The sequence below is a fragment of the Orycteropus afer genome, unplaced genomic scaffold, assembly GCF_000298275.1.
Source record: "Orycteropus afer afer isolate SDZICR_OR568_19922 unplaced genomic scaffold, OryAfe1.0 scaffold00120, whole genome shotgun sequence".
Classification (NCBI taxonomy): Eukaryota; Metazoa; Chordata; class Mammalia; order Tubulidentata; family Orycteropodidae; genus Orycteropus; species Orycteropus afer.
In genome coordinates, this window is record NW_006921707.1 from 1,437,328 (window position 1) to 1,464,742 (window position 27,415).

General features: G+C 37.3%; 1 protein-coding gene across 1 annotated transcript in view; it reads right to left on the reverse strand.

Moving 5' to 3' along the window:
- INPP4B (inositol polyphosphate-4-phosphatase type II B) overlaps positions 1-27,415 on the reverse strand; it is a 601,242-nt gene that overhangs the window by 382,328 nt on the left and 191,499 nt on the right. Inside the window, exons 6-7 of the mRNA XM_042781432.1 lie at positions 17,540-17,590; positions 2,037-2,116 (exon numbers count right to left, since the gene is read on the reverse strand). Of these exons, the coding sequence (XP_042637366.1) occupies positions 2,037-2,116; positions 17,540-17,590 (131 nt within the window). The remainder of the gene's footprint in view (positions 1-2,036; positions 2,117-17,539; positions 17,591-27,415) is intronic.

Consider the following 27,415-nt stretch of genomic DNA (forward strand, 5'->3'; position numbering starts at 1 on the left):
TAGTGATACTGCCTCGGAAACCCAAGGAGGGGTCGCTATGAGTTGGGGCCGACTCGACGGCATATAACAACAACAACAACAAGAATCAGGGATATTAAATTCAAAATTGGATATCTGCCTTGATTGTATCTAAATCTGAAATTACTATATTCATTTTTTTTTTTTTTTTCCTTCTAAGGACAGCACTCTAAACTTGACCCTTTTTCTTCTGTCTTCTTCTAAGGTGTTGTATGTGTTCTCTAATTTTTATTCACTAAGAATTGCTACTCCCTTAATTCCTGTTTCAACACTGCTACCTAAGTGCTACAGTGTTATGTAGTGTGGTGCTGATATTAATAATGGGTACAATATAATCAGTACTGTGCGTTTAGAGTCAGCAACAGGAGGAAGAAGTTGCTATATATCTTATCTAGAAAACATGTGAACCACTAGTAGTTCTAAGTTCACTCAATGTTTAATATCGCACATCATGTCTCCAGGGGCACACAGCTCAGAGGCAATAGTCATGCTAAGTTTGGAATAGATATTTTTAAGATATCAGTGACACTTATAACTAGGTTTTTTTTTTTTTTTTTTTCTTGCTATTCCTTTCATACCAAACTCAAATAATGGCAGCAACAGAGTTTTATTGAAATAACATCACAAAACCATAAAGGATCTTTTATAATGTATAAAAGATGTATAATATATACATATATAATGCATAAATCTTTATAAAGAATTCAAATGTCTTCTTAAACAAAGTATAACAACAACAACAACAAAAGAATAAGTGTTTAAAAGACATAATCTAAAAGAAGCTAGATAGATGATGATAGCCTCATCACAACCTAACGACACTTATTTTTCTACGTGGAGTATGACTTTAAATTAATTTGTTACATTTATTAAATCACAAAGCAAAGTTCTAGGATCATGGAAAATCAGAAAAAGAGAAAATCAGTAGTGCAGATTTCAGTATAAGCCATGTTGTTGTTGTTGTGTGCCGTCGAGTCGGACCCGACTCATAGCGACCCCCCCTTGGGTTTCCGAGGCACTATGACTAGGGAAGTAGATTGCCCAACCTTCCTTCTGAGGAGTGGCTGATGGGTTTGAACTGCCAGCCTTCTGGTTAGCAGTCAAATGCCTTAGGTACTACGCTACCAGAGCTCCCAGTATAAGCCATATCATGACTTAAATAAATTGTTGGTTGCAAGTCCTTGGGGGGAGGGAGGTAAAGAAATTTAAGGCATTGTCATTTCCATGAAAGCAGCTGCTATATTTCAATAAAATAAGACCCTTTTAAGATCTGCAAACTGTATTCTACATAATTCTATATTCACTTATATTCTACAGATATTGAAACATGGTATTCTTCATATATACACAGTTTTTAAAGTTATTTTAGTTAGAAACCAACAAAATATTGTTCTAAATTTATTACTAAGGTAAAAAGAAATATTTATCTTCTTGACTACTCTTCTTAGTATAAAATATTATGAGCCTGCCTAAAGATTTCTGTCTCTTCTATATCAAAACAAATTGTACTCATATTCCAACTTAGCTATGATCTGTCATTTATTTCAATAGGAGTCCTTTTGAATTTACAAGTGGTTCATGTTTAATGATATAGCAACAAAATTAACTACAAAAGAGAGAATAATGCTTTCCATTATCATACAGCTACAACATTCCCTCTGACAAACATTTCTATCCTAGAAACAAACTTGATCTAAAACCCCCCAGCATTTTGAGGATACACATAAAAATAATTTAATAATATGATTACCTTTATTAATTATTTACTTTATTTCAAATAATTTCATCTCTTTAATGATAATGCAATTGTTTTTCATTTAAGAGTTGATAACCTATCATAAGCTGAAACGTGAACTCAAAAATGAACTTGAATCATTGTTGTTTCACTATAACTTGTTACAGTCATAAAACATTTGAGAGTTGACATCTAAACCATTTGCAAGAATTGTGACTTACAAAGACAAACAGCCATCAATAAATATCACGGATTATTAACTTTAACAGCTTCTCAGACTCACCTCAAGCTCAGGGCCAGCAGTTGCTCCTTTGACTTTAAAAGCTCCCCGACTTTAAAACTGGCATAGCCCAAGAAGCTTCGCTGAAAATGAGAGAGAAGAATCGTTTTCATTAATTTCCGGAGTTCTTAATAATTCTGCTGTCGCACCAATCACCCAAAATTAGTCTTTAGAAGAATGAAATATTAAATCTATCAGACTGACAAATATTTCGTGCAGAAATACAACTAATAATATAACCACCCCATGGAGTGGGGTTGAAGGGCACAGACGCATCCTTTTCATTAAAAACAGCCAGAACTTTTCCACTGTCATTTTCTCCCAATATAAAAACTGAACTACAAGGAACTATGATAAACTTTCAATATTCACCAATGCTGTCGTTCTATTAGAATTCCTCAAATCACTGGCAGCAACAACTTTGTATTCTAGATATGAGCAAATCTGTTGGTTGGAGCTATTTTTATGTGGGACTCTGTACAAGTTATAAATAGAAATGCTATATTTCTCCCTGATCACAACAACATTTAAAAGCATTTGTTTCCTTTGTTATTTCTATACTAGCATGGAACAATTTCATTCCAGCACAAATTAAAAAAAAAAAAAAAAAAAGGTACTTATCCAGCTACATTTTCTAAAATAGCTTAGCGACCAATCATATAGAGTGTTGGCTATCTAATGAACATCTACTTTCTGCACTCTTTGACTCATAATGTAAAGAAGAAAATTCTAAATTTAATATCTTTTCAGTAGCCCTTGCTACTTCTGATTCAAAGATCATAATCTTATGGTATATATAAATAAGATTTCTCATTCATCCATCAACATCAAAGGGTAAACATGAAAATAGAAAAAACATATTATTAACTATGCTATTGCTGCCTAACACAGTATAATACTCTACAAAGGTCAATGTTACGTCTTCCAGAACATTCTCTCTTCACAGGTCTGTTGCCAGGTTGTGCTTGAATGAGTACCTGGACTGAAGGAATATGAGGCCAATTATGCTTTTTTTCATGGGAAATTATGCAGTTATTCCATACATAAAAGGCTGAGTTTACACTGAAAGATTTTTGAGCATAAGGAAGAAAAGCTTTAGGTCAGAATTTTTCTCTCTCTTTTCAAAGTTCCAACTTAGAAGAACTGGTTCAGAAAGACTCAAACAATCAAAATAATAGAAGTAGGAGATGTCCCTAGGCAATTACTCATAAACTCAATGATGTAACTTAACACTCAAAGAAAGATTTAGACTCCAAGTTACCATAGCCAGAAGAATGTGAGATTAAAATACTAGATTAAAAACAACATTTGGTAAATATAGAGGGTTTGTGGAAATAAATACACTCTCATGATAAGTTGATGGGTGAGAGTATATGAAGACAGAGAAGGACCTGTGAGAGCTGTATGAGCAAAGCCTGCAGAACTTAGAGCAGCTTTTCTGCAAGGGGAAGTAACAAGTGTTGAGATGAGATCCAGCTCCCCAAGGGCATTTACTGATCGCATCAGAGATGCCTTCTAGAAGAGCCCTGTGTAAAAGAACATCTCTCCCCACGCACACACCTGTCATTCTCTCTTCCTTACCCTGCTGTATTTTTCTCCATTGGCACACCACTACTGTTTTCTCAAAAATTGATATTTGAAGATCTACACTAAATTTTATTTTGCTTACTGTTAAATTGCCACTGACTAGCACACAGTAGGCAGTCAATAAATATTTACTGACAATTAAAGAATGAAGAGCATAGACACTTGTTTTCAAAGAAGCATTCCAGAAGATATGGGAGAAATGCTTTTATTTTTTTCACATATACTTATAAACTACTGTAATATACTGAAATGTGGAAAATCAAAATGATTACACAGTGGGTAGATTTTACATTCTTGCAGTGAATATCACCCTAGCATTTTATATTCTAAAGTGGTATCTATCTTACCTCATTTTTCACTAACAATCAAGATCTGAATTGTAAATTCCCACTCCCTACTAATCATCCCCAATCAAAGAAAAGTCTTAACTAATAAGAAATCTCACAATGTCCACATTTCAAATTATTTAGTCTTTGGCTTTTGAAAAGTAGAAGATACAGATAGTTTTAGAATTAGTAAAACACAACTGCACATGTCATGATAGAGTTGTGGTTTTCTGCCAATCAAAACAGCAAACACCCAGACTGGAATGTAGCAGTGGCAGACAGGTGGAACAGCTATTTTCAGACATCAGCTACAGACACATATGAGGCACAGCTGCAAGTAAAGTGTATAACCACATGTCACTGAATGTCTGTCCTCTCCACAAGACTAAGATTTCCTGTGGAACCAGGGCCTTGGCTTGTCCATTTTACAAAGCCCAGTGTTTCAAACAGAAGGGCCATGTAATAAGCTTCCTGCTGAACTGGACATGTAAATAGTGTACCAAGAACAAAGGTCATGAGTTAATCTTTTACATCACAAATGTCAGCTCCATGCTTGATCTCAAAGGATAATATGGGCTTATAGAAATAATCTCTTAAAATCATTTTTCATAATGGAATTATTACACTATATTGTGAAAACTTGTCAAACCAGAAGTGCTACGAGGATATAAATATTCTTTTATTCATATTGAAAAATAACTGCACATTGGGACTACCATTCCATAAACTGCACTATTGATTAAATCAGAAATTTTAAAGAAAATATAGGATTTTTTCAAATTGCAACACTAAACAATGAAGTTGCCTTAACAATTATTTTATAGCTAATATTTGTTTGTTTCCACTACTCATCTGTCAGTTCGTCATACAGTGGTGGCTTGGTGTTGCATGAGCCTGGAGGCTATGCCACCGATATTTCAAATACTAGCCAGGTCACCGCTGGAGGACAGGTTTCAGTGAGCTTCTAGACTAAGACAGACTGGGAGGAAGGATGGGGTCATCCATTCTTAAAGAACTGGCCAGTGAAAACCCTATTAATAACAGTGAAACACTGTCTCATATATTACTGGAAAACTTTACGAATAGCCCTGAAACATTGTGTGATATAGTGCCAGAAGATGAGCACCTAACTTTGGAAGGCACTCAAAATATGCTGGGGGAAGAGCTGCTTCCTCAAAGTAGAGTTGACCTTAATGACATAAATGGTGTAAAGTTTGTGGGACTTTCATTTACTGATAGGGTATGACTCAAAATGGGAATAAACAGCTGTAAACATTCATTAATAATTGGAACATGGAATTTAATAGGTATGAATCTAGGAAAATTGTAAGTTGTCAAAAATGAAATAGAATACATAAAGATAGACCTAGGCATTAAATGCATAAAGATCTTAGGCATTAGTGAGAAAAATAGACTGGTATTGGCCATTATGAATCTGATAATCACACGGTCTACTATTTCAGGAAAGACAAATTGAAGAGGAATGATATTACACTCATTATATTAAAAAAAAAAAAATCTTAAAATCTATGCTGAAGTACAATGCTGTCAGTTTTAAGATAACATCAATACAGCTACAAGGAACACCAATTAATACTACTATTATTCAAATGTATGCACCAGCCATTAAAGCTAAAGATGAAGAAATTGAAGATCTTTACCAACTTCTGCAGTCTGAAATTGACCAAGCATGCACTCAAAATATACTGATTACTACTGGTGATTGGAATATGAAAGTTGGAAACAAGAAAGAATCATCAGTAGTTGGAAAATGTGGCCTTGGTGATAGAAATGACACCTGTCATCACCTAATAGAATTTTCAAGACCAATGACTTATTCATTGCAAATAAAATTTTAAACGATATAAATAGTGATTACATATGTGGATTTAGCCAAATGTAACGTATCGAAATCAGATCAATTCCATCTGTGGAAAGAGGCGATGAAGAAGCTTAATATCTTCAGCCAAAACAAGGCCAGAAACTGATTATGGAACAGACCATTAGTTGTTTGTAAGCAAGGTCAAGCTGAAGTCGAAGAAAATCAAAACTAGTCCATGCGAGTCAAAATATGACCTTGATTATATCCCACTTGAATTTAGAGACCATCTGAAGAATAGTTTTGATGCATTGAACACCAATGACTGAAGACCAGACGAGTTGTGGGATGACATCAAGAACACCATAAATGAAGAAAGCAAGTGGTCATTAAAAAGACAGAAAAAAAAGAAAAGACCAAAATGGATGTCAGAAGATACTCTGAAACTCTATCTCTAATGTAGAGTAGCTAAAACAAATGGAAGATATGATGAAATAAGAAAGCTGAACAGAAGATTTCAAAGTGAAGCTTAAGAAGACAAAGTAAAGTATTATAATGAAATGTACAAAGACCTGGAGTTAGGAAACCAAAAGATAAGAAAACTCTTGGAATTTCTCAATCTGAAAGAACTGAAAAAAAAAATAAAAATAAAAATTCAAGCCTTGAGACGTTATATTGAAGGATTCTGTGGGCAAAATATTGCATGATGTAGAAAGTATCAAAAGAAGATGGAAGGATTACACAGAGTCACTATACCAAAAAGAATTGGTCAATGTTCAACTATTTCAGAAGGTGCATATAATCAAGAACCAATGATACTGAAGGAAGAAGTCCAAGCTGCACTGAAGGAACTGGTGAAAAACAAGGCCCCAGGAATTGACGGAATATCCATTGAGATGTCTCAACAAATGGATGCTGTGCTAGAGGCACTTCCTCATTTATGTCAAGAAATTTGGAAGACAGCTACCTGTCCAACTGACTGGAAGAGATCCATATTTGTGATCATTCCAAAGAAGGGTGATCCCAAAGAATGTGGAAATTATCAAACAATATAATTAATATCACACACAAGTAAAATTTTGCTAAAGACAATTGAAAAACAGTTGCAGCAGTATATTCACAGAGAACTTTGAGAAATTCAAGTTGGATTCAGAAGTAGATGTGGAAAAACAGATAACATTGTTGATATCAAATTGATCTTGACTGAAAGCAAAGAATATCAGGAAGATGTTTATCTATGTTTTATTGACTATGCAAAGGCATTCAACTGTGTGGATCATAACAAATGACAGATAACATGGTAAAGAATGAGAATACAGAACACTAAATTATGTTCATGAGGAACCTGTACATAGACCAAGAGGCTGTTCTTTAAACAGAACAAGAGGATACTATATGGTTTAAAATCAGAAAGGTTGATTCAGAATTGTATCCTTTCACCATACTTATCAATCTGTATGCTGAGTGTTCTCGTTACCTAGTACCGCTCTGACAAGAAATTACCACAAATGGAACGGCCTTAACAAACAGGAATTTACTCTCTTGTAGTTTGGAGGCTTTAAGTCCAAGTTCAAAGTGCCAGGCTCTAGGGGCTGGGTGAAAGCCCCTCAACCTTGGTTTCCAGCTCTGCCTTCTGCTCCTGGCCCACTGGAGCTAGAGGTGTTTCTTCACTCAGAGAGCTGCAGGCTGCTGAGGCTGAGAAACCCAAGGTTGACAAGTACGGCACAGTCCTGATGTTACCAAACCACACGGGAGGCCATTAACTTAAGTCCATTGTAAGTCCCGAGGTCGGCAGAGCATGGCAGGCTGCTGAACAACAACACAGCTACATGCAGCGTCCAAGCTTGCCATAAACTAAAGACCATTCCCAAAGCTGTTGCTTATATACAGGAAGCAGACCACATACCCAAATGCAGCTACTCAGCTGCTCACAGAAGATTCTACCATGGAGTTGATTACCAGTCTCATCATGGGGAATGCTACATCCAGCTGCTCAGCCACTCAACCAGGCCTAGCCAAGTTGACACAAAAACATAATGACTACACTGAGCAAATAATCCAAGAAGCTGGAGTATATGAAGAAAAATGCAGGATCAGTATTGGAGGAAGACTCATTAACAACCTATGATATAGAGATGACACAACCTTTCTTGCTGAAAGTGAAGATGACTTGAAGTATATACTTATGAAGATCAAAGACCATGGTCTTCCATATGGATTACACCTCAACCTAAAGAAAATGAAAATCCTCACAATGGGACCAATAAGCAACGTCATGATAAATGGAGAAAAGATTGAAGTTGTCAAAGATTCCATTTCACTTGGACCCATAATCAATACCCACGGAAGCAGCAGTCAAGAAATCAGACATTGAATTGCACTGGGCAAATTCATGGCAAAAGATCTCTTTTAAAGTGTTAAGAAGGAAAGATGTCACTTTGGAGAAAAAAGTAAAGCCACACTAAAACTGGGCATTGGACACTAGGTGTGCCTAACCTAAGCCATTACATTTTCAATTACCTCATATGCATATGAAAAATGGACAATGAATTCCTTTTTCAAGAAGAGTTGATGCCTTTGAATTGTGGTATTGGCAAAGAATAATGAAAATATCTTGAACTGTCAGAAGACTGATTCCTGGACCAAGTGCAGAAGTGAGAATGGCCAGTTTGCCTCACCTGCTTTGCTCATGTTGTCAGAGGGACCAATCCCTGGAGGAGGACATCATGCTTGGTAAACTAGAGGGTCAATGAAAAGGGGGAAGACCTTCAATGAGATAGATTGACAGATTGATGGGATGAAGCAGACCAAGGATTGTGAGGATGGTACAGGATGGGACATTTTATTGATCTGATTCATAAGGTCGCTATGAATCAGAGCCGACTTGATGGCATCTAACAACAACAACATTTGTTTGTTTCTTTCATTTTGTCTTAAATAAAACTAGAACCAATACTCCCAATGTTGGAAAACAAATAATTCACCCAAATTAATATTCATTGCACTTATTGTAAAATAATGAATTAGAGTGAAAACTATTTTCTCTAATTCTGAAACATGAATACTCACAAATAGAATAATAGCACACAGTATGGATATAAAAGAATAATTTAATATAAAGCCATTATCTTTGTTAAGACTAATCATGATCATAGGATTTAAGATAACTTTTTTAAAATTTAATTTATAAATCAAATATTATTCTAAGGGCAAGATTTGCAGTGTCTTCTTATGTGATGTTTCTGTAATTCTCATTGTAAATGCTCTAAACTGGGAGCAGCAATATCAGGACAAAAAATTAAAAGGAGAAAAAAGTAAAGCCACACTAAAACTGGACATTGGACACTAGAAATATTGCCCTGAATCAATTATTCTGTCCTGATATGAAAATCTGAGCAAGTAACCCACTTCTCCCAAGCCAAGGCTCACTACCTACTGGGGGGCATTGATGTGTATTATTTCTCTGTCTTCTCTCTTATAAGCTCCATCATCTTGGACAAATTTGCTCAATCACTCTAAGCCTTCATTTTAATATGAGAAAACTGCATGAGATAACTGCACTTTTTGTGTAATCATTGATGTGAGAAGGAAAGAGAATAATTCAAAGCTCTTAGAGTGCCAGGCAAATAGGAAGTGTCCCTAAGTCTTAGTTGGCATAATGTTTAAGGTAATTCACCCAGAAGGCAGATGAGGTAAAGAATTTAAATCCATTTAAATGTAGATATTTTAAAAGTATATATTTCAAAAAGTATATGAGAAATGGCTGCAATGAAAAAAAAGAAAATATGTTTAAAAATAAAAATTAGAAGAATTCTTGGTAAGAGTGGTGGGAAAAAAGATATGAAGGCTATAAGGTACTCTACAATTATTATTTGATGAGTAGCTCTTTTCTATGATTCTTTGTAGCTCAAATTTTTATTAGATCATGTGAAATGTTCATTAGGGCCCAAAAAAAGTCTACATGAAATCTGTTAAGGCTTAGTGAAACTTTTGGGAATTGTCAGTCTGTCAATTGGTGACCTGAGGCCCTTAGCTTACACATGGACACAGAACTCATCAATATGCCAAGTGCAAGTTAAAACACGGGTTTCTTGCTTTTCAGTCTAGCATTCTTTCATCCCCATCATGCTGAGTGAGTCTCATTTCCAAGACAGGTGGCAATTCTTTTTTTTCTTCTGATGAGCTCACTGACTGCACAACATGTGGCCCTGACTTTTCTTGCCTGCTTATGACAGTGTAACAGTCACAAATTTATTCCCATGTATGGATCCAAAGCAGATGATTATTAAATTGTTTGATGCATGATTTCACTCACTCACCTACTTGGAAAGTAATATCAAGAAGAATAGGAGAAAGGGGGACATCTGTGTCAATCACTGGCCTCTCTCTACGAGGAGTGTTCAAGTAAAGACTTTATCTTACTGGTTCCTGTGGGGACTCTGAATAAGTCACAGATACAGACTGCTCACAAGGGTTTAATACCTCTATGCAGCAGGTCCTCAGTGGCTTCCTGGCAAAGCAGGATTTCAGGAGGAGGTGCCTCAGAGCTCAAGGATATAAGTCCCATACACATTACCACAAAGTGGACTATTGGTTCCAAGTATGTTATTGTTGTTGTTAGAGGCCATTGAGTCATCTCTGACTGATGGTGACTTTATGTAACAGAACAAAATGTTGCCCAATCTCAAGTCATCTTCATGATCTTTGATATGTTGTACCTATTGTGTCAATCCATCTTATGGAGAGTTTCCCTCACTTTCACTGATCTTCAGTTCAAAATATAGATTTCCTTTAGGCTACAAGATTTCCATGAACCTGCCTGAGTTTTTCCAACTTCTATCCAGCTCTATAAGATTGGGTAGTGTTTCATTCTGTTGCACATAGGTCACTATCAATCAGAATTGCTCAATGGTGCCTAACAACAACAACAACAACAACATCCATCTCTTAAAGTCAGCCTTTTCCCCCAACAACTATCTAAAGCTGCCCTGTCCAATTGGCTGCATGTGTCTCTTAAGCACTTAAAAGGAGACAATTCTGAATCTAGTGTAAAAAATACATTGGATGAGAGCCTTAGGAGGGACAAATAATGTAAAGTATCCCATTAATAATTTTTATATTGACTATATTTTGAAATGCTACTGTTTTGCATAAAAAAAAAAGAGTTGCCATTGAGTCAATTCCGATTCATGGAGACCTATACATGCAGAGAAGAATTGCTCTATAAGATTTTCAGGCTATGATCTTTCCGAAGCAGAGGGCCAGGCCTGTCTTATAAGGCATCTCTCCATGTGTTTGAATTGCCAATCTTTCAGTTAGTAGTTGAGTACCTAATGGTCTGTGCCACCTAGGGGTTCCTAGTATTTTGTATATATTGGATTAAAATATAAGTCATCATAATTAACTTCACCTGTTTCTTTCCTCATTTTTTAAAACACGGTTATGAGAAAATTTTAAATTACACATGGGAGTCCCATTTGTAGCTCACATTATATTTCAATTGGACAGTGCTGGTTTAGAGTATTATATATGTATATATATAATACTTTGACTGAACCTCATAACATTGTGTAACTTTTAAGTCTTTGAAAAGCTGAAGTTGATATCATAAGTAAATACAGAACATCTCACAACTTACAGGACAGTCCCTTTCTCAGAGTCCAAGCACTTTTTCTTTAGTGTCAATCCTAACAAATAAGATTATATGGTTCCCTACTAGAAAGGAGAGAAGAGAAAATGACATTAACTATTAACATGGAAAAAGACATCGTAACGACAATGTGGAAACAAAAAAAATTAAGAGGAAATCTATTAAAAGTTGATAGCCAAAAAATACTTTAAAGTACTTTACAGCAAAGTCATTTATTATAAAAACTACATTCTAAGTATGAATGTATCTCAAAAGGTCTTAGAGCATAGATCAGCATGTGTTTGACAGAGCCATCAAGAAAAGGTTTGGATGGATTCAATAGATGCTGCTTAAGAATGCAAAGAAATGTAGGGAACAATAAAAAAAAAACTACAGCTTTTTTTTTTTTTTTTTTTTTTAAATTGGAGTAGTTGAAGGTGAAAGTCATTAGCATATTGTACTGGCAGGTCTATTACAAGCTCCATGTCTTTGGTCAAGAGCTTGAATTCTCAAATCCCTTTTGCAGTTTCCAAAGAGATATTTTGAGGATTAATTGGCAAAATGTATATAAACTAGTGGCACTCCGTAGGTACTCAGTGAATGTTAATTCTTGTCTATCCAAAATAACATCCAAAATAACTCTAAGAATGTCAGAAGGCCAAAGCACACTTAATTGTATTCATCTAGTACCATTCTCAGGAGCTCTGGTAGCATAGTGTCTAAGGCACTTGACTGCTAACCAGAAGGCTGGTGGTTCAAACCCACCAGCCACTCATAGGAAGAAAAGTTGGGCAATACACTTCCATAGTTACACTGACTTGAAAACTCAAGGAGGGGTCACTATGAGTCGGGTCCGACTTGGCAGCACATAACAACAACAGTACCATTCTCACTATATTTAAGATATAGCTTTATAATAATAATTGCCATTTTTTTTAGTTTTGATATGCAATAAAATGTGCTAGACCCCTCCCACCTTTTTATTTTAGCATTTCTAAAAAAATACTAGATGGTTGCCAAACCATGCTTACTGATTCTGATACATATATCAAATATTTGCTAATTTCCAGGCAGAAATCTGGGAATATTAGACTGAACAAAATATACAAAAACTTTGTGGTCTTGGAGCTGAACATATAATAGAGGTTTGGAGATACTGCAAATTGCCTATCTAATGTGCATTCTGCCCATATTTTATTCCTAATAGAACCTTGTTCTTGTTAAAATGGGAAAAGTACCTAGATTACCTGCTAGATAAAGTCTCACTCAGCTTTTCTCAGTGATGTGTAAGTGGCAGTCTATACACTGAGATTTCTGAAAAGTTACTGTTTTCTAAAATTGAAGGAACGGTATTAGCTAATCTAACACTTTTGCCCTTTGCTCTTTTTTTTTTTTTTTTTTTTGACCTGAAATGTATTACTTGGAGAAGCAGTGGCCAGATTAGACTTCTAAAAAAGGAAGAGCAGAAAGTTGGGGTGCCTGTATCAGTCCTGGACATTTTTCTCTCAGAATTCTTATTAGATGAGAAAATCAAATCTGTCCCTTTGAAGCTATTATTTGTCAGGTTACTTGGGCATGTTATAGAATATCAACTGGAATTTTTCTTTTGGTCCAGGAATTATCAAAGGAATTATCAATTATCCTTGTCAAAGATGAAAATACAATTTACCAAATGACCCACACTTTAAGTTCATAGAATTCCCATAGCAACTCAATTCAAGGCTTAATGAGAAGAGTCAGTTACAGAAATAGGCCAATTAGTAAGCCCTATACAACCAATTATATAAAGATAGGTGTGATGCAGCGAGCTACTTCTAGTGCTCTAGCCATAGTCCCTCATTTTGTGATGTACAATAAATCCTAGCCCCTGTGCCTTTGATTATGGTCCCATTTTAGAGTGTGTTGTCCATTATGTTAATGAGGCAGGGTTAGGGTAGGATGTATTTTGAGTTACTGCCTTACTGAATGGTGTGATTCAAGTCACCTTAGTTTCTTGAGGGTATGGTCTGCATACATATGACTGCTCTGGCAAATTGCTCTCTCTCTTGTTTTGGATCCTGCAACTGGTTTCTTGTCACCTGACCTCCAGTTCTCAGGACTTGAGCCAGCAGCCTATCATCTGACCTGATTCACAGAACCACAGTTTTGTGAGACAAAAGCCCATCATCTGACCTACCAATCTGTGGTCTTCAGACCCTGTAACCATGTGAGTGAGGAGAATTCTTCAGATTGATGCCCAATGCATGGATTTGAGACTTGCCAGTCTCTATAATTGCATGAGACATTTCTTTGGCTAGTTCTGTGAAACATTACAGGAAATTACAGAACCCTAAGATGAGAGCAAGTATACTGAAGGGAAGAAGAGTAGTTGATGTTAGAGATGATAGAGTGTACAGCAGTTTGGAAAAGTTGGACCTTTGGGAAATCTTTAATCTCTTCCTCATATAGCATTGTGCTGATCCTTCTAAAAGAAATTATTCCTGAAGCAGATTGAAGGGGGAGAGGTCAGCATATTGGGAGATGTACTATTTAAGAAATAAGCCTAGCCTCCATCTTATCCCTTAGGAAGATAACTTTATTCCCAAAGCCAAGGCAATGTAATTCTTAAAAAAAAAAAAAAAAAAAATCACTTGTGAAGCTTATAAAACATCTTTATCTACACTGTAGTGGGGACTGGTGATTGTCTCTCCTTTAGAATTCAGTGACTGTCTACTACCTGCTGCTGCTGGGGATTGTAGACAAGGTCAGCAGAGAGATGGCTAAGAGAGAAAGCATTAGTAAGCAGTCCACATTTCTTCTGTGTAGTATAGCAAATGTGTGTGAGTTTTGCGTAAGTCAAATGGACATTACAAAGGCTGAACTGGAGGAGGGAGTGAGCAGCCAAAGAGGTTGACCCAGAAATAGATCCCCCATGGTAGGTAAATACACAGTGGGGAGAACTCTAAAAGGTCCCCAGTAATACTCATATGTGTACCCCATAAAGTATGAACATTTCAATATTGGCCACACAGAGCTCTCTGATAGGAAGTGTTAGCCTAAGAAACATCTAAGCCAATATAAAAGAAACCCTTCCCTCCCCAAGGGCAAGCACAGAAGGAACATCCATCTCCCCTCTCTTTCCTCCATGCCACAAAAGCTGAACAACAAGAAGAGGAAAAGGTAGGGCAAGTGTGAGAACCAGGCAATATTCCCCCTCTACCAAAAGCTTCTAGAGGCACAGACAGCTCTATACTATAGTGGGAACAGTGGGAGGGGATGGAAGAAAATAATGCAAACTCAGAGAACAGACTGAAGTTTTAAATAAATAAGTGCATTGCCAAGAATATGAATGAGACAAAAATAAAGGGAAATTTACACAAGTAGGGCATGATGTTATTAAGCATCAAACAAGGGAGATTCAACACCAAAGCAGTTGGTGAGAAGCAGGGGGAAAAGTTAGTGGGTGAAAATTCAATTGGTTCATGTGTCTTGAACTTCAACAATGAAACTGTCCACCTTGATAAAAGAAAATGTTTGAAATACTACATTAAGAGTTAAAAATGTTCCAAAGGTCTTAGGTTTATGCAGTAAGTGTAAAGAAATGATGAGAACTTAAAATTGAAGGATGTAGTTTAAAGGTGAGCATTACTACACATGGTGGTAGCAGTAGGAAGCAAGAGGCATGTGAGCTGAACTCTGGGTTAGGCAAGGCAGGTAGTAGATGTTTGGAGTTTAAAAATGTCCCCAAAAAAGATATATTAAAGATATATTAAGGTCTTATCTTCTGGCACTTGTGAATGTGTATTTATTAGTACACATTGTTTTTTCAGAAATAATCAAGTTAAGATGAAGTCATAATGTAGGTCCTAATCCTTGACTGCTAACCATAAGGCTGGCAGTTCAAACCCACCAGCCACTCCTCGGAAGGAAGGTTGGGCAATCTACTTCCGTAGTGATACTGCCTCGGATACCCAAGCAGGGGTCTCTATGAGTCGATCTGACTCCATGGCACATACCAACAACAACAATCCCATATGACTGGTGTCCTTATCAGAGGAGTAGAGTCACAGAAAGGGACACACAGAGAGGAGAATGTTAGGTGATGACATAGATAGGGACAGACAGACAGAGAAGACAACCATATGATGATAGGGCAGAGATTCATGTTATTCTGCCACAAGCCAATAAATGCCTGGGATCAGTAGAAACTGGAAGAGGCAAAGAAGTATCCTCCCCTAGAAGCTTTGGAGGAAGTATGGCCCTATGTTGTTGTGGTGGTGGTTATGTGCCGTTGAGTCGGACCAGACTCATAGCTACCCCTCCTTGGGTTTCTGAGGCAGTATCACTGTGGAAGTAGATTGCCCAACCTTCCTTCCGAGGAGTGGCTGGTGGGTTTGAACTGCCAGCCTTCTGGTTAGCAGTCAAGTGCCTTAGGCACTATGCTATCAGAGCGCCCATGGCCCTATATAGACCTTAATTTCTGATTTACAGTCTCCAGAATGGAGCCCTGGTGGTGCAATGGTTAAGAATTCGGCTGCTAACCTAAAAGTTTGTGGTCCTAACTCACCAGCTGCTCTGTAGGAGAAAGATGTGACAATCTGCTTCCATAAAGATTACAGCCTTGCAAACCTTATGGGGTAATTCTGCTCTGTCTTATAGGTTGCTATGAGTTGAAATTGGCTCAACAGCAAGGGGCTTTGCCTCCAAAGCTCTGAGAAAATAAATTTGTTGGTTTATGTAACCCAGGTTGTGGTACTTGGTTATGGCAGCCCTGGAAAACTAATACAGTGGGGAACAGCAGGTCAGGCAGAGGGAGGAATGAGTGCCCTATGACTGTGAAGGCCTGAGGCTGGGAAGAACTTGCTGGTCTTGATGGAGCAAGTAAACAAAGGCTTGTGTGGTCTGAGCAGAGAGTGAGGCAGGAAGAAAATGAAGCATCAAGATTCACTTGAGTCAGAAGGAGCTATCCACCTTGACTTGCCCCTCAGCAGAAACCAGAAGTTTGTGTTAGGCTTGAGAAGGAACAAAGCACACTTTCATTCCTTTTCTTACTGCCAGATGCAGAGATAGTTACATTCTGTTCACTTGACTCACCTTATACTGTGGTGTATATTTTTGGAGAGCTCTCTCAGCAGGGTGAGGAGGTGATTATTGTCCAATGAGGAAATGAATGATACCCAGTATAGTGTCCTGCGTATTTCCTGGAGGATTCATGTCAATTGTCTGTAGGATTTCAGGGAATAACAAATAAGCTCAGCCCTAGGGCCTCTTAGACTCAACTTAACTCCAGGCATTTTCCTCATTTAAGCACATCAATATGTTGTGGTTTCTTTTTGAGAGCTGTCATCATCTATTTTGGAGACCCTGGGTCAAGCAAACAGCTAATAGACTCAGCTCCTAATCAGAATACTGGAGATTCAATTCACTCAGAGGCATCTCAAAAAAAGAAAGACCTGATGATCTACTTCTGAAAATTCAGCCATTAAAAACCCTTTACAGTACAGTTTTACTCCGACACAAATGGGGTTGGATGAATTGAAGTTGACTCCATGGCAACTGGTAGTAGCCACCTACTTTGCGTTATCTAAGCAGAACACCCGCATTACTCTCTTGTTTTTCCAGTATCTAAAGTCTGGAAGCACAGTAGTTCATACGCAGCAAGGAAACATCAGGAAGACTTCCCAATGCTGGTTGGAACATTTGCAGTAGCCTCTTTTTTAACTTGCATTATAGTGTTTAAGCTTTGCAGTAGCCTCTTTTTTAACTTGCATTATATGTTTAAGCTGTAGGAAGGGAAAATATCACAGTTGTACTGCAGATTCTGCACTCCTTTCCTGAAGCAGTGGAGCTCACACCTGCAATTTCCCTAGCCTCCTCTTTGTCCAGGAATGTTAGTTCCAAATCACATTTCAGCTACCTGAAATTCTAAGCCCATATCTAGCCAGCTGGACTAAATGATATGAATTCATTTGAGGATCATTTTCAGGAGACGAGGAATGATTTCTGTGCAATTCAGCAAATATATAACAGCTTCTTCTCGGATAGTCACACCCTGTTAATTTAACTCAATTTCATTTGTCAGTTACCAGGCAGGAGGCCAGAAGAAATCTGTATGATTAATTTCAAAGTGATTTATGTATCTTTTAGAAACATAAGAAATACTTACCCCAACCTCTGGTGGGGGATCCTTATGTTCAGGTAAGACACTGGTTCGGACCTATGGGGGAAAAAATACAAATGATTTTGACATAGAAACCAAGGCAGGACTTCACACAGGTGCTGGGTTTCAATTTCCTTTATCTGGCGTTTATTCAGACTCTGTGGTTAATCATTAATGAGGCTACCTGTGTGAAACACCTGCTGCAGCCCAATGATGCTGTCCTTTTATAGTTCTGAAACCTCCTGATTTTCCTAATGAAAGAGCTACATGACTCCCCCCCCCCATCACATCCTTATCAAATTCAAAGATATTCAGGTTTTAGGTGAATCATCTTATGATATTCTCCAAAAGCAACCTTCATTCAACATTGAAGGGAAAGGATGGGAATTAGTGTAGTGACAGTACCTCTATGTGTGCTCAATAAATATTTATTCTCTGAATAAGCATCCAAATCCATATTCCTTATTCTTATGCTAGGATATCACTAGCACTTGAGGATTCTGGGATAAAATTGTGTGAGATGTCAATTCACCTTCTGAATTTATTTGAAAAGTAATTCTATTAGGGGCGGGGGGTAATGTCAAGCAATCAGACATCTGAACTAGCTTTACATCTGTTTGAAAACGGTTTCAAGCAAAATATCAACTCCTTGGATAGTAAGTAGGGTCGTATCATCTGCTAAGCAGTGATTCTCAATTCTGGCTGTATATTAGACTCATCTGGCAATTTTTTCAAACTCTTATCACTCCTCCACAGAAAGTTTGATTCTAAAGTATTGCTTGTGAGTCCATAGTTTTCTGTTTAAGAAAAAATATTCCAAATAGGGAAAAAAGAAAAAAAAAAAGTGCCCAAATTTAGTATCTCTTAATTAGAAGTAAGGAGCTCTGGTAGTGTAGTGCCTAAGGCATTTGACTGCTAACCAGAAGGCTGGTGGTTCAAACCCACCAGCCACTCCTTGGAAGGAAGATTGGGCAATCTATTTCCGTAGTGATACTGCCTTGGAAACCCAAGGAAGGGTCACTATGAGTTGAATTGACTCAATGGCAGTGTATTTTTTTTTTTTTTTGGTGGGGGGACTGAAGAAGTTTATGTATTATGTTAGAGAATCCAGGTTTAATGTGATTTACAGGAAATCAGAAGGGTTTGGAATAGAGGGGTGACATGATCTGAACTTCAGTCATCCTAACTCTGTTCCTGAGTTGCCTTTGGAGAGTTATCTAACCTCTCAATGCCAGCTTCTTTATCTTTAATATGGAGGTTTAATAATAACTTCATAGGTTGTTATGAGGATTCTATGCTTTTTAATATTTAACACAGTACCTCACAGAGAAGAAAGGAAGGGAGACTGGGAGAGAAAAAGGAGGGTAGGGAGAGAGGGTGGAAGGGGAGAAAAAGGAAGAGCAGAAAAGAGTGAGGGAGAGAGGGAAGGAAGGAGAAATGACACAAGGAGGGAAAGTGGGAGGAAGGGAGGGAAGGAGAAAATGAAGAAGAAAGGAAACAAGAAGGGAAAGACAGAGTTAGGCAGAAAAGGAGAGAGACGAAGAGGGAGAGAGAGATGAATAGTCACTGAAAAATAAACCCTGAGCAAATTTAGAGGAGACCTCTTGATGAGGAAGGGATGAAGTTGTGGCTGTCACTCTAGTATTTGGAATATTCCAGTTCATCAGCAATGCCAAGCCTCCTGAGAATTACCAGCTTTCCTTAGGAATCCATTTTTCCTTTTTTGGTCTTATCAGCAGCTCTCATCCCTGCTTTTCTCCACCAAAATCCCCCTCCTTCCCTGAAACATTAGAATATCTGCCTAATTACACACTTAAAGATCTGATAGCTTCCTTTTTCTAGACTTTTATGATACCAAATAGAGCAAAGCAGACCAATTAACAGGAATGATATAGATTGTATACTTCATCTTGAGTATTTCTTAAGGCTCATGTAAAAGAAATATTTTTCCTCATCCTTTCTAAGTTCAAAATTCTACATACTACATTTAGCTAAAAAACAAGTACCATAGAGTGAATTATACTTACTCTTTCATCAAATACTTTTAGACTAGTTCACAAATCTTAATTACTCCCAAGAAAGAGGTTGTTTGGGCTACCACTGTGGCAGCTGAATAAAATATGTGGATGCTCAACTCCATGGAGAAGAATTTCTTCAACAGTCAGTGTACCTTGTTACAAAGAGCATGGGCACTGTGGTCCTGAAGGTGGAGGGCGACTGAGAATTTCTCTTTTCATTGACAAGTAGCTGAAAATAAGGCAATGGGACTGCCTCAAATTCTAGTACTTGGTTTGAGGTCCAGATCCAGAGAAGGTAAAGGCAAAGCTTCCAGGAGTCTGGCGCACACATGGCAGAGCCTGAGCCTTATGTAAGTGTATCTCCACATTGGTAGTTGAGGAAGGAGGGATCGCCTCCTGGACAGTCTCAGCTGGAAGGCCCAAAGGAAAGACATTGGCAGTGCTGATGGAACACCTTCTGGTCAGAGAGAAATCCCAGATCCTTTTTCTATAGTATTGCCACATCTGGTTAAATGTCTGTAATGAATGTGTCATTAAATCACATCAATTTTTCTAATTAAAATGTTACTCTAATTCTCTAGATATTTCAGATTAGAATATACACTATCAATATATGTCAATAGACAATACACAATATCATCACATGTTCTTATTTCACTTGCAATGAGATGCAATGGCCTTAATATTCAAGTACATGAACATTTGACAGGTATAGAAATGTCTATTGCCCTTCCACAATATGGAGCTGCCTGGAAGGAAGCTTTCCAGCCAGGAAGATCTTTTCACAACCTCCTTTCACCCAGGCATAACCATGTGAGTGGTTCTTGCCAATGAAATGCATATGCAACTGATGTTTCCTGAACTCAAGTTAGGTTTTCAGAAGTGGATCTAATATGCTTCTGTCCACTGCTCTCCTTCTCATGTTCAGAAGTATGGGAGTCAAGATCTGACACAATTGCATGGCCATTCTCAGATCCTAGTATGAATACATGAAAGAAAGCCATCTGCCAGCCATCATGGCCAGTATTAGACAGTTACATTGTTGTATTAGTTTTCTATTGTGGAGGTGAGGATATGTAAAATGTAGATCCTGGTTCAGTACATAAGGTACTCTGGTGCTGTAGTGCCTAAGGCATTTGACTGCTAACCAGAAGGCTGGTGGTTCAAATCCACCAGCCACTCCTTGGAAGGAAGGTTGGGCAATCTACTTCCATAGTGATACTGCCTCGGAAACACAAGGAGGGGTTGAGTCAGATCCAACTCAACGGCAGTGAATGAATTTGGTTCAGTATATTTGAAGTGAAAATACAATTTTCCAGCAGAAGTTGAACAGGAATGAACTAATTTGAAGCCCTTCTTTTTATTTATTTTTGACTCATGGTGGCCCCACGTGTGTCAGAGTAGAACTGTGTTCCATAGTTGGTTAGTTGGTTGGTTGGTTGGTTAGTTGGTTGGTTGATTTATTGATTGCAATGTTCCCTCCTCTCTCCTCTGACCTCTGGTAACCAACAAAGAAAGTTTCCTTCCAAATATAAACCTTACCTTAATTTTTTACAATAATGTACTAATGCTATATTTGTCTTTCTGTGATTGATTTATTTCACTCAACATAATGTCCTTCAAGTTCATCCATGTTAAGCAGTGTTTGCAGATTCTACATCATTCTTTAGTGTTACATAGTATTCCACTGTGCTTATGTACCATAGTTTGGTTATCCATTCTTCTGTTGATGGGCACCTAGGTTGTTTCCATCTTTTTGCTATTGTAAATAGTGCTGCGATAAATATGGGTGTGCATATATCTGTTCTTGTCCTGACTCTCACTTATTTAGGATATATACCTAGTAATGGATGCTGGATCAAACGGTATTTCTAATTCCAACTTTTTAAGGAATCACCATACTGCTTTCCACAGTGGTTGTTTACTTCTACAGTCCCACAAACAGTGTATGAGAGTCCCAATCTCTCCACAACTTCACTAGCATCTGTTATATTCTGTCTTGTTGAATTTTAGGGCTAGTGCTGGGGCAAGATTATATCTCATTGTTGTTTTGATTGTATCTCTCTAACGGCTAATGATCATGAACATTTCTTCATGTGTTTGTTGGCTGCTTGAATATCCTCTTTGGTGAAATGTCTATTCATGTCTTCTGCTCATCTTTTAATTGGATTGTTTGTCTCTTGTTGTTGAGGTGTTGAAGTTTTCTATAAATGTTAGAGATAAGTCCCTTGTCAGATATGTCATTGCCAATTTTTTTTTTTTTTTTCAATCCGTAGGTTCTCTTTTGACTCTTTTGGAGAATATTTGAAAGCCCATAAAAATTTTAATTTTTAGAAGGTCCCATTCACCTAGTTTATCTTCTGCTGTTTGTATTTTGGGCTATGCTTGACACACCATTTATGTCATAAATTACAACCCCTACAATTGTCCCTATTTTTACCTTAAGGAACTTAATACTGTCCTTGAGGAACTTCACATTTAAGTTTTCGATCCATTTGAAGTTAGTTTTAGTGTATGGTGTGAGGTATGGATCTTGTTTCATTTTTCTGCAAATGATATCCAGTCTTGCCAGCACCATTTGTTAAAGAGACAATCTCTTCCCCATTTAATGGATTTCAGCATTTTGTGAAAGATCAGCTGACTGTAGGTCAATGTGTCTATTTCTGGGTTCTCAATTCTGTTCCACTGGTCTATGTGTCTGTTATACCAATACGAGGCTGTTTTGACTACTGTGGCTGTATAGTGGGTTTTGAGATCCAGGAGTATGACACCTCCTACTTTGTTCTTCTTCTTCCAAAACCCTTCTTTTATCATCATGGTTTTGAGGCCATGCTTACTATTATTGACTTTCTCAACTCCAGTTCTCTGCTTTAGTATCAGGTGCAGATTACCCAAAAAGCAAGGTAAGCACAGGCTTACTTGTGCTTGCTTACTAATCTATAATGAACTATTGCACCATTTTTTTTAACCACGTTAGGCTTTTTTCATATAGTCTAGCCTCTCAGATTATTTGCTCAGCATACAGATTGAGTATGGATGGTAAAAGGATACAACTCTGACATACACATTCTTGATTTTAAATCATTCAGTATCCTCTTGTTCTGTTTGAACAACTGCCTCTTGTTCTATGTACAGTTTCTACATGAGCACCTTCAAGTGTTCTGGAATTCCAGTTCTTTGCAATGTTATCCATAATTTGTTGTGGTCCACACAGTCAAATTACTTTGCATAATTAAAACACAGGTAAACATCTTTCTGATACTCTCTACTTTCAGCCAAGATTCATCTGATATAAGCAAAGATAACATTTGTTTCATGTCCTCTTCTGAATTCAGCTTAAATTTCTGACAGATCCCTATTCATGTATTGCTGCAATTTTTTTTTTTAATTCTCCTCAGCAAAATTTTACTTGTGTATGATATTGACATTGTTTGATAATTTCTGCATTCTGTTGGATCACTTTTCTTTGGAATGGACACAAATATAGGTTTCTTCCAATCGGCTGGCTATGTAGCTCTCTTACAAATTCCTTGTTGTAGATGAATGAACACTTCCAGCATTGCATTGTTTGTTGAAATATCTCAGCTGGTATTCTGTTAATTCCTGGAACCTTGTTTTCGCCAGTGCCTTCAGGGAAGCTTGGACTTCTCCCTTCAGTATCATCGGTGTTTGATTGTAATCTACCTCCTGAAACGGTGAATGTTGACCTTTTTTTTTTTTTTGATACAGCGATTCTCTGTATTCTTTCCATCTTCTTTTGATGATTCATGCATCGTTCAATATTTTGCTGATAGAAACTTTCAGTATTGCAACTCAAGGTTTTAATTTTTTCCTCAGTTCTTCCATCTTGAGAAATGGGAAGCATGTTCATCCGTTTTGTTTTCCTACCTCCAGGTTTTGGCAAATTTCACTATAATACTTTGTCTTCTTACGACACCCTTTGAAATCTTCTGTTCAGTTCTTATTTTATTATTAATTAATTATTTTTTTTTGTGGTGTTCCTTCTCCTCCCTTCCCATCTCTGGTAACCAACAAAAGAAATTTCCTTCCATATTTAAACCTTTTCTTGACTTTTTACAATAGTGAACTAATAGAATATGTGTCCTTCTATGACTGACTTATTTCACTCAGTGTAATGTTCAGTTCTTTTATTTCGTATTTCTTCATTTGCTTTAGCTATTCTATATTCAAGAGCAAGTTTGAGAGTCTCTTCTGCCCCCTATTTTGGTCTTTTCTTTCTTTCCTGTCTTTTTCAATGATCTCTTGCTTTCTTCATGTATGATATCATCTCACCACTTGTCTGTTCTTATGTCAATTCTGTCCTTGAGATGGTCTCTTAATTCATGTGGGCTATGTTCAAAGTTGTACTTTGGCTCTCATGGACTTTTGAAAATTTTCTTCAGTTTCAACTTGAACTTGCGTAAGAGCAATTGATGATCTGTTCAGCAGTTGGCCCCTCAATGATAATATTGAGCTTCTCCATTATCTCTTTCAATAGATGTAGTCAATCAATTTGACTCATGTTTATTCCTTCTAGTGCAATTTTAATGGTGGTGCTATTATTCTTCATTTTGACTACACATGAAATTTACCTTGAACACTTGTGTTCAAAATGCTGATTCACAAAACATACAGTAGATTAATTACATCAGAATCTCCAGGACAGTATCCAAGCGTCTCAAAAATCTAAGGCTCCCCACTTGATTCCAATTTGCAGCCAAGTTTGAGAACTACTGCTGTAAAATAAATGAGAATTTTTCTTCTACTGAGTATCATAAACTAGCCCTTTAACAAGTCTCAAAAATGTATTGTGCTATTGACAAGTCATTGAATTAGACTCCCTTTGAAAGGAACAACAACAAAAAAAAGAATTTCAGAGCTAAAAGGGATCTTAGATATAATCAGGCAATGCTTCCTAAACATTGGTATGTATGCTAATCACCAACTTGTCTGCTGCTGGTTAGGAGAATGGCTGGCTGACAATGCCTTAGAAGCTTGCTCAAAATGCAGAATCTCAGGCTCACTGCAGACCTACTGAATCAGAATCTTCCTTTTAACGAATTTCCCAAACAGTCCATATGGAAGTTAAAATTTTAGAAACTGTGGTCTAGAAGAGAGTTTATGAATGAAATAGGTCACAGAAGTGAATGATAGATTTTCACCTGCACACTAACATGTTTAAGAATGAGGTTTATTCTTCTGGTTGTGAGGCTATTTAGTATTTATTTTGAAAAAAATAAGGAATCTATGCAGCTCCTGATAGTATTATCTTCCAGCAAAGGGGATCCCTTTCCTTTGCTACATGGATAGGGATGAGAGTTGTTCTCTTCAGTCAAGTCAGAGATTGATTAAGTTAGGGACAGAAGTGAGCTGGGGTTTTGTTAAGGCTCAGTCTCCCCATAGTTTAAGACCTTTTACTCAGAGTCTCATGGGTCTTTCTTTGCTTTTCAAAGCTGGAAAAATAGGAAATTCTCAGTTCCATACAGCAATTTGGCATTCTGTCCCATACAGTTTCAAAATCTTGCAAACATATTTAGAGGGAGACTAGCTATAGGAGCTCTGGTAGCATAGTGGCTAAGACACTTGCCTGCTAACCAGAGGGCTGGCGGTCAAACCCACCAGCCACTCCTCGGAAGGAAGGTTGGGCAATCCTACTTCCATAGTGATACTGCCTAGGAAACCAAGGAGGGGTCGCTATGAGTCAGGGCTGACTCGACGGCAAACAACAACAACAACAACAACAAGCTATGAGTATGACTCCTTTTTGGTCTCCAAATTTATCACACCAGCTTCACATAAAAATCAAAATCTCTGCTGGTTTCTGTTTGCTAGCTGCCACCATCTGTTTAGGAAAGTCTTGATGCTCAGACTGTAGGTATAGGGAAAATCTGTAAATATCCCAGGTAATATATATACATATATATTTAAGATCAATTCACTACTCCCTTGTAGGGCTGAGGGAAGTTTCATTCTTCCTTTTATAAACTCTTGGTCTGACTCTTTAGCCTCCTGCAAAGCATCGGTATTCAGCAGGTCACTTTGGAGGAAAAAGGTATATATTTTTGATCTCTGGAGTCCCAATTTCTTACTCATCCAATACAACTGCAAAAGGCTTTGCTGGTTTCCTCTTTCTCCAACCAGTAGCAGCTAGGGTCCAGGCCAAATCCTATTCTCCATACCAACTCAGAATAAGCAAATGTCCCTACAGGAAAACTCACAGGTTTGTGATAACTAAACTCTGAAAAGTCCTCTTTTTTTCAGAAATATTAGTCTATCTAGTTTTGCTGTTGCCATAGTTCAGTGATGCCTTCAAACATATGATTTTTTTTTCTTTCATTTTTGCAGTTTTTTCTCCCCTCCCAAAGAAAGTTTCTTTCCCAAAGAAAGTTTCCTTCGATATATAAACCTTCCCTTGACACTTTTTACAATAAGGAACTAATACAGTATTTGTCTTCCTGTGATTGACTTACTTCACTCAGAATAATGTCCTCAGAGTTCATCCACATTATGTGGTATTTTGCAGATTCTACATTATTTTTTAGTGTTGCATAGTATTCCATTGTGTGTATGTACCATAGTTTGCTTGTATACCATAGTTTGCTTGCTTCTGTTGATGAGAACCTAGGGTGTTTCCATCGTTTTGCTATTGTAAATAGTTCTGTGATGGACATGGGTATGCATATATCTGTTCTTGTCCTGAAACATGATTTTTGTAATCATTCTGGCTTTCTCTATATATTCTGAGACAGAGCATTGCCTGCCCCACCTACCATATTCTACTGAGTACTAGGAGTTCTAAATGCAAATTCTGATGTCTGAAGTGATTGGAAAGCTAAGAAATCTTCTCAAGATGTGTTTAAAGATGAAATTTTTTGGGGGAAGGGGGTAAAATAAGAATTCACCCTAAATCCTGAGTACTATCTAAAATGGATGCAGTAATTATTGAGTGTGATTTGTGTCTTGGTCTTTACTAGGTGAATGTGATAATCTTTCAAATGTCAATGCCCACTATAAAAAATTATGTCCACAACAACATTCTATTGACTTCCAAACCAAAAAGAGATCATTGTAAGACACATATGAGCAGTATAGTTTTGGATGGGCCTAATCTTTGATCTCCATTTCTCTAAGGTAATGAAGCTCACACCAAGTTCTTTAGTCACAGGGGCCCCTTTATGTTCAATTGGTGGCTCCTTAATAGTTCTTATTTCACTACATGAATGTGCCATTATACTACATTCTATCAGTCATAAAGGAGTCATGCAATTCTTTAGGTTAACGGTCACTGCAAATGTGGCTCCAGAGTCACATAACTCTGAGTGTCTCTGCCATCACCCACATTTTATTTGCTTTCTCTTTCCAACTATTACTGCAATCTATTACAGGCAGGTGAAAAAATATTGAACCACAAAAATGTCTTTAGATATTGTTTTCCTTTGGAGAGATGCTCTGAAAGACAAGTTCTGCTGAAAATAAGAGATGCTGAGCCTGAGGTCTTCTTTTAATGGAAGCCAAACAGATCTCTTTATAACTGTCATGAGAGTACTTTATAACTGTCATGAGAGTACATCCTTCTGTCCTCCACACTTCTTATGTCTGTATCTTCCTATCAGGAAGACTAAGCTGGGACTATTAACATGGTCTATGACACAGACTTTCATTATGTCTATGAGCCAAGACCTATTTTGGAAAATGTACCTAAAGCAAGAAGGACAAAATTGTCCATGATTATTTCTGAGAGCTATAAAATTAAGGGAACAGATCTGCTTTAAGTGTTAAAATGTGTTTAGTTACAACCAGAGTGTTCTTTAGAAGTGACAATGGTGAGACTTCAGCTCGCTTACTTTGATACAGTCATTACCAG